The 7,128-nt window shown below is 39.8% G+C and overlaps 1 protein-coding gene across 2 annotated transcripts in view; it reads left to right on the top strand.

The window, feature by feature from the left end:
- The first annotated feature begins 228 nt into the window (after positions 1–228).
- Positions 229–7,128, top strand: part of GUCY2C (guanylate cyclase 2C) — a 45,127-nt gene continuing 38,227 nt past the window's right edge. The window contains exons 1-4 of one of the 2 annotated variants that reach the window (XM_038155163.1): positions 229–640; positions 1,569–1,681; positions 2,860–2,927; positions 4,826–5,041. In XM_038155163.1, the coding sequence (XP_038011091.1) occupies positions 427–640; positions 1,569–1,681; positions 2,860–2,927; positions 4,826–5,041 (611 nt within the window). In that variant the 5' untranslated portion in view covers positions 229–426. Of the gene's footprint in view, positions 641–1,568; positions 1,682–2,859; positions 2,928–4,825; positions 5,042–7,128 lie in introns of those variants that run through there. The other variant, XM_038155162.1, reaches the window with a different exon arrangement.

Raw genomic sequence — 7,128 nt, 5'->3', positions numbered from 1 at the left:
ATTTTGAAGAGTTGTCTTTATGGTTTATTTGTCCTCTCCTCTTTCTTCTCTCAGCTTATGCATATGATGAAGAGTTAGTGCACTTATCATGCAACGTTTCTGGTAATGTTTCAGTTTATAGCCTCAGCCTTTCCATGAGCAAACATTCTCAGCAACCTTTAGCCTCTCTCTTTTCCTGAGTTTTGCTGCTGCTAGTTTTTCACCTTGAAGTGCCAGCTAGTACACTGGAGGGACGGGCAGAGGTGAAGGCAGGGAAAGGGATAGGGAATGTAGGAGAGAAGGATCGTACAGCCTGTCTTTGAATCTTCAGAGTGGAAATCTCTTTCTTTCTAGCCAGGAACAAAATCAATGTAGAGTATCGGAAAGAAAGAGAGTTAGAAGACAAAAAGAAGTGGGAGAGCACACACAATGGGTCTAAACTGAGCAATGATGAAGAAATTGGTATTGGTGCTGGCCATTTGGCCTTTTTTTTCCTCACTGCAGCTGCTGAAGAAAGAGGGTTCAAATCAGTGTAGCAACAACACTTATGTGATAAATGTGTTGCTCATGAATTACTCGGATTTCCCATCAAGTGCTGATAGTTTGGAATTAGCTGTGAAACAAGCCTTGGAAAGGGTACAAAAGGAATTCCTGATGACAGGTAAGCCAATGGGTGTTGGTTACCCCTCTCTTCGTGTGATTTCTTGTCACACTTTGTGTCACAGTTTTATACTCATCTGACCTTTAGCAAGGTGCTTCTGAGACAGACTCCTTGCTTGCCCATCTTATGTAGATCTTATGGAAATAATGATATCTCTTTGTATAAATAGAAGTGCTCTACAAATGGGCAGAACCATGTATATTTTCATGATGTTTGGGCAGACTCTTCCTGCATGCTTCTCTGGAGTTGTTCAGCTATGTTTGGTAATGTGGAAATTATTGAAGTGGATCAGACAAGACCAGTGATCCATCTTGTACAGTAGTTGGGTTGCCCTTGCTTCCTCTCCTGACTGGATTAGCCTCTACTTTCTGAAAATAATTTTCCTCTTGACCCTATCTGTTGATCGCATCACAATCTGAAGTGTGAAGAATCTGCAGTCCATATTTTCCTTCATTTAGAGTCATATTGCTTTTATTTATTTTGATATCTTACCTCTCCTTTCAACATCACCAATCTATGGTCACTCTCAAGAATATCATGGGAAAAAGAGATTCCAAGGAAATAATAGAAGAAATAGTATCTATTCCCTATCTGCCCCCTAGTTTAAGAGATTTTGTCCAATTTTATTGAAAAGTGGTGTCTTAGTTACTTCTTACAGAACCTTAAAAAATTTGTCTAGTAATGGTCAACACTAGAAGTATTTTTTTTCTAAAAGTACTAACACTCAACAGAAGTCAGCAGTCCACCTTGGAGAGGACTTCACAGTCACATCCATAGTAGTGGGGGTCAGTTGTAGGTAGACTTTGCAGAAGCAGGGAGACCTCAGAGTATAAGGCTGCTCAGACCTGTGTCAGAAGGAGAGGGATAATAGTGTATTAGTGGTTACCTGCAATTCATGATGCTGTTTGCTTTTACATTTGTGTTACAGGAGAAAATGTTACAGTGAATGCCTCCTTCCACCCCTTTACTTCATCATTCTATGTCTCACAAGCCTGCCGTACTAGCACCTGTGAAGGTGTGGAGCTCATCAAAAACATTTATGTGAGTAGCAGATTTCTTTCCTTCTGCCTTGGTGTGCGTGTGTGTCTCTCTTTCCTTCTTAACCTTTGATCCTGCTATTCAGTTCCAAAGAAATTTGACAGGGAAGTTAAGTTTTTAAAGAGAAGATGTTCCTGTTTGTTTTCTGAAAACAAGTAGGCAAATACTGAAGAGAGATTCTATGAATACTTCCCAGAAACTGCCTTCAGCTTTCGGCTTCTTTTCCTATGCTTAAGTTGCCTCCTTTTTATATCTGCACAGCTCTTTGTGTGGTCAGACAGCCAAAGCAATCCATTAAAAAAACCCCAAGTAACAATTAACTAAAAAAACCAAACCAACAACTCAAACACTCAAAACAGCCTAAGCAGAGCAAAAAGGTCAATTTCCAACTGGATCAGATCCTGATCTGGTTCACCATCAGTTTACACAATACACAAAAGAGAGAGCTGTGGTGAGGATGGGGACGTGGGCAGAGAAATCCTTAGGCTGGCACTGTTACCAATGAAATAGTTGTGGAACTATGCCCAAAGGGCAAAGATTAAGTGCTTGCTTCTCACTAGAAATCACAGAAGTCACGTGAGAGAAACTGTGTGAATACTTTAATATGAGGAAAAGCTTCAGTTAAAATCAGTGCTTTACAAGAAGCCAAGTTTCTGAAGATGTTCACACCTCTGAGTGAAACCTGGTCAATCCAATGAGAATTTTTAAGTCTACTAAGCTATGATCATGCTATAGTCTTTACTAAAAAATTGTCCCTCATGACACACAAAGATACAGGTCAGGCCTCATTTGATGGTCATGGAAGGATTTTTTAAAAATACTAGCTTCATATACACTTATGTAATAATTTTTCTGATACACAGGACCTTGTAATACCAGCCACCCTGTCTTCAGCAAAAGCAAATTCTTCTGGGGTGTTTCATTTCAAATGTGCAACTATAACAATATTTTAATCCTTGCTTGCTGTCTGTGTCTTAACAAATGTCGTACTCTATCTTTTTTTGGCTTTCTGTGACTTTTTCCTCCTCCCCTTTATGTTTGTTGTTTTAAACTTTCTGTAGCTCCTCTCTTCTCTTGCTTTTGCTAGGTAAATTCTGTAACTCCTCATATCATACCTCCTATCCTCCTTTCTCTGCCAGTCCTCTGCTTTATGCCAAATGACCCTTTTTGATTCCTTGCAGCAATCTGGCGAACTTGGCTGTGCTGTCATAGGACCCGCTTGCACTTACGCCACCTACCAAATGGTCTCGTAAGTACCCATTCTTCCCCCTCATATTGTGATAGTAAAGATGCCAGCTGCTGAACAAAGTTGTTTTGTGAGCAACAAACCTGCAGAGACATTGATGTTTAGAGTACATCAGGCACTTCGAGTTCTACAGTCAAGGCAGTAAGACTTTTATGCCTAGCCACTCTGTTTGGTAGGTGGAAAAAAATCCCCTTCCAAAGCCCGTGGATAAAATCCTAACTTTGGTAGGGAGACTTCTAATTCCTGACAGTAAGTTGAATGATTGATTGAGGAGCAGCTGGAGAGCAGCCCTGCAGAAAGGGATCTGGGGGTGCTGGTTGGCACCCCCAGAGTCAGCAGTGTGCCCAGGCAGCGCAGAGGGCAAACCCTACCCTGGGGTGCATCAGACACAGCATCACCATCTGGTCAGGAAAGGTGATTATCCAGCTGTACTCAGTGGTGTGGCCTCACCTTCAGCACTGCGTGTAGTTCTGGGCCCCACAATTTCAGAAAGATGTGGAGGTCTTGGAATGCTTACAAAACTGGTGAAAGGGCTGGAAGGCATGTCCTGTGAGGAGCTGAGGGCACTGGGTTTGTATGGTTTGGAGAAAAGGAGGTTGAGGGGAGACCTTGTTGCTTTCTACAGCTTCCTGAGAAGGGCAAGTACAGAGGGAGGTGCTGATCACTTCTTCCTAGGATTCAGCAACAGGACAAGTGGGAATGATTCAAAGCTGTGTGTATAGGTTGGACATTAGGAAGCGTGTTTTTAGCGAGATCATGGCTGAACAATGGAACAGGCTTCCTACAGAGATTGGCCACACCCTAAGCTTGTCAAGTTTAAAAGGCCTTTAGACAAAGTTTAAAAGGCCTTAGACAATGCAGTTAGAAAGTGCTCTAGTGGAAGGTGTCCCTGTCCTGTCCATGGCAGGGGGTTTGGAACTAGATGATCTTTAAGGATTCGTCCAACCCAAACCATTCTGTGTTTCTATGAATAACATGCTGTAGCTCTTGGTCAATCCTGAAGTAATCTGGACTGCATGATTTTTGTAGGTCCCTTTTAACTGAAATAATCTCTTCTATGCTAAGTAATCAGGAAAAAAAAAAGCCTATTTATTTAGTGAAATACTCTCCCTGTCATTATTTATTACATCATCTATGTCTGTTTCTATTGCAATAAATAAAAACCCTGTAATTGGGTAAGTGAACTTTACCTGGAAAATAAAATATTGTCACAATAATGCCAACAACTCTTACAGCCATGATTTTTGCAGGCAAAATTCCCTGTTATAAGGAAACAGCATACAATAACAAAAATACTTTGAGTTTAGTCTGACAACATCACAGAATCCAAGAATATACTTTTGTGCTTAAAAGCTTACTGTCTCTGTGTATAAAATGGTCTTTGTTTTACAAATTCCTTGTCAGCAGAAGGTTGCCTTAATTTTTTCTCCCTGACTGCTGCTGTTGCACAGCTCCTAAAATACACCTTTGCGAAATGAAAAGATTTTTCCTTTGAATTGTAGAAGTAAAGCTTTTTTGATGGCAAAAAGCTGTCACCCTGCAGCACTGTCACAATAAGGAGATTAAATCCATCCCATGGTAATGGCAGCGAAGTAGCAGAAGCTTGTCTTGAGCCTTTGGACTCGTGTCACAACCCTTGGGGCTGAAATGTGTGTGGTGCCCAAAAGGGCAGGGGTAACTAGGGGCAGTGCAAGAAGATGCCTAGAGCAGTTCAACCGGGCTTTTTGGTACCCATAGAGACTTGAAATCTGCTTGTGTTCATGAGGAATCTTCTGGTTCAGGTTCAAATTGTGTTAAACTAACTCAGGGCACAAGAAGAGAGGGAGGTGAGGATGGAAATCAGTAGCTGCCTTGGTGCAACAGCAATCTGTTCAGACTTGTCCTCTTATCTCTTCCTTCAGACATGAAACAATACTGAGCCTGCCTCTGATCTCTGTAGGGAGTTTTGGACTGTCCTGTGACTACAAAGAAAACCTAACCCGCCTTCTGACCCCAGCCAGGAAACTGAATCAATTCTTCTTTCATTTCTGGAGACATTCCGAGCTGCCATTCAAAACCACGATCTGGGAATCTGTCTACATTTACAAGAGAACTGAAACCTCAGAGGCATGCCTCTGGTAAGATCTGGATCCACCTCTGACCCAGCTGTTGATAAATGCTGTCTCCACTCTCAGACACAGCTTCTGCAAAGTGTTCTCTCAGTCCTACACTTTGGGAGGTGCCTTACTGCTACCAAGGAACGAGAGAAGGAAAAGATGAATTTTAGCTTTTAGCTGTAGCACTTAACCTGAATGTTTCTCTCAGTCTATTGTAAATATTTGCAAGCCTTTGATTTTCCTTTGGACAACATAACCCACGTGTTGTCTGTGATGAAAATACTTGTTTACAGCTTCCTAATTTAAATGGTGTGACATGAGAGGCTCCTCCACAGGCTCCCCATAGATGCCTTTTTAGGTCAGGGGTCTCTTAAAATATTTCTCCACAATAATGGCTTCAATCTGTAGGCGCTATTTCCAAAATTGAAACTTTACCTTTCTTCAAATAAAGTTATCCCAGTGATTGCACAGTTTAAGCTATACTCTCACCAGTTTGGAGCAAAAGAGACAGCTTTCATTTTGTGATCTGAAACATCAGGCTGTGCTTGGTTATCAGAAATGCTGGGTTTTCTCCTTGCCTGAAAACAAAGGCTTCTTTTAGACAAATAGACTCTTTAATATACCAGTCTGTCACCCTGATTTTCTAAGACTTTGCTAAGCCTTCTGATGTTTGCATTCCTATAACAAACTTTCTCACACACAGTTCTGTAAACAACTTATGTTTTGCATTCTTTCATGGAGGAGGAGAGAATTGATGGACTCTTAGTCTGTCCAGTGTCATTGGAGAGGTGGCACTGTCACCCTCCAATCCACTGTCACTTTTAGAAAACTATAAATGTTGGAGTCAGAAAATAAAGGTCCCTCTTTTTTATTCACCTAGAGAGCAGCAGTGTCCGTGTTGTCTTTTCGTGTCGTATTATGACACCAGTCTTTATAATTACTTTTCTATTATCGAATCTGATTTAACTTTCAGCTCATGTGAGTGTGTCTATGCTACTTTGATTTTTTTTCCAATTTTGGGATTTAAAAAGCTGATTAATTAAAAAAAAATCTCATTTCTCCTACTAATTTTATAAGCGTAACTGAGAGGTAGCAAAGAGTTAATGGAAATAACTATTACATGTATTTCTAATTAATAACCTGAGAGACTTGAAGAATTCTAAGCAAAATTTATGACTGTACTTGCTTCAGATTGATAGAAGCATATACTTATGGAATATTTTGGATACAGAATTAAAATAATTTTTTTTCTGAATTAGGAGACCTAAAACCTTATCTCCATTTAACTCTTCTGTAGGTATTTATGGACTTTTATTTTTTCCTTCTTCTTTCTTAGTATAGATAGCAACTTGATCACATGATACAATTGCTATGATTACCCCTCTTTGATGCTTTGAAATATCAGTGCACTTTGTTCACCTCTTACTACAGTCCCTACTCCTCCACATTTGCAGCTGTAATTGCCAATGCACTACACACACTTTAGCTAAATCCCTTTAATTCTGCAGGTTTCATACCTTTCAGTGAAATAATTGCATGGAAGTTATTTCTGACCTTTCCAAGCGTTTCTAATTTCACCTTTTTTAGTGCTTCTGACCAGGACCTTCTTTATGACTTCAGAATTGTTCAAGTTCCTTTATTGCTGAATTAACAACCAAAAAATTAATTTTGTATCTCTGCCCACTTTTCATCCTAATTTAGTTGTAACCATGCATCTCATCCTGCCTTAATAGAATCTGTCAACATGAAGGTTTTTGAAGTCTTATTTTAAAAGATCCATTTTCTCTAAAGCACAAGTATTACTGCATAAGCTAATTGTTTTTTTCCCATATACATATTAAAAAAAAAAAAGAATACCCACAGTGATAGCAAAATCAGGTTGTGTTTCAGCTGTGCATATGTTTCTGTAAATTAGCAGTTAATGATTCTGTTCCTGAAGAAAAAAAGGAAGCAAAAGATATTTAGTAGCTCATAGGACTGAGATCTCAGTGCTGGTAGATCAAAGGTTATGTAGTTTAAAAACAAAGAGAGTTCTTTTGGTTTCCCCTCTGCATTAACTTTATTTCTGATAGAATATCTCTTCTCGGAAAAAACATATTGAAGCAAGA

Source organism: Motacilla alba, chromosome 1A (genome assembly GCF_015832195.1).
Source record: "Motacilla alba alba isolate MOTALB_02 chromosome 1A, Motacilla_alba_V1.0_pri, whole genome shotgun sequence".
Taxonomy (NCBI): Eukaryota; Metazoa; Chordata; class Aves; order Passeriformes; family Motacillidae; genus Motacilla; species Motacilla alba.
The sequence above is the reverse complement of the archived record's forward strand: the minus strand, read 5'-3'. Positions and strand labels throughout refer to the sequence as shown.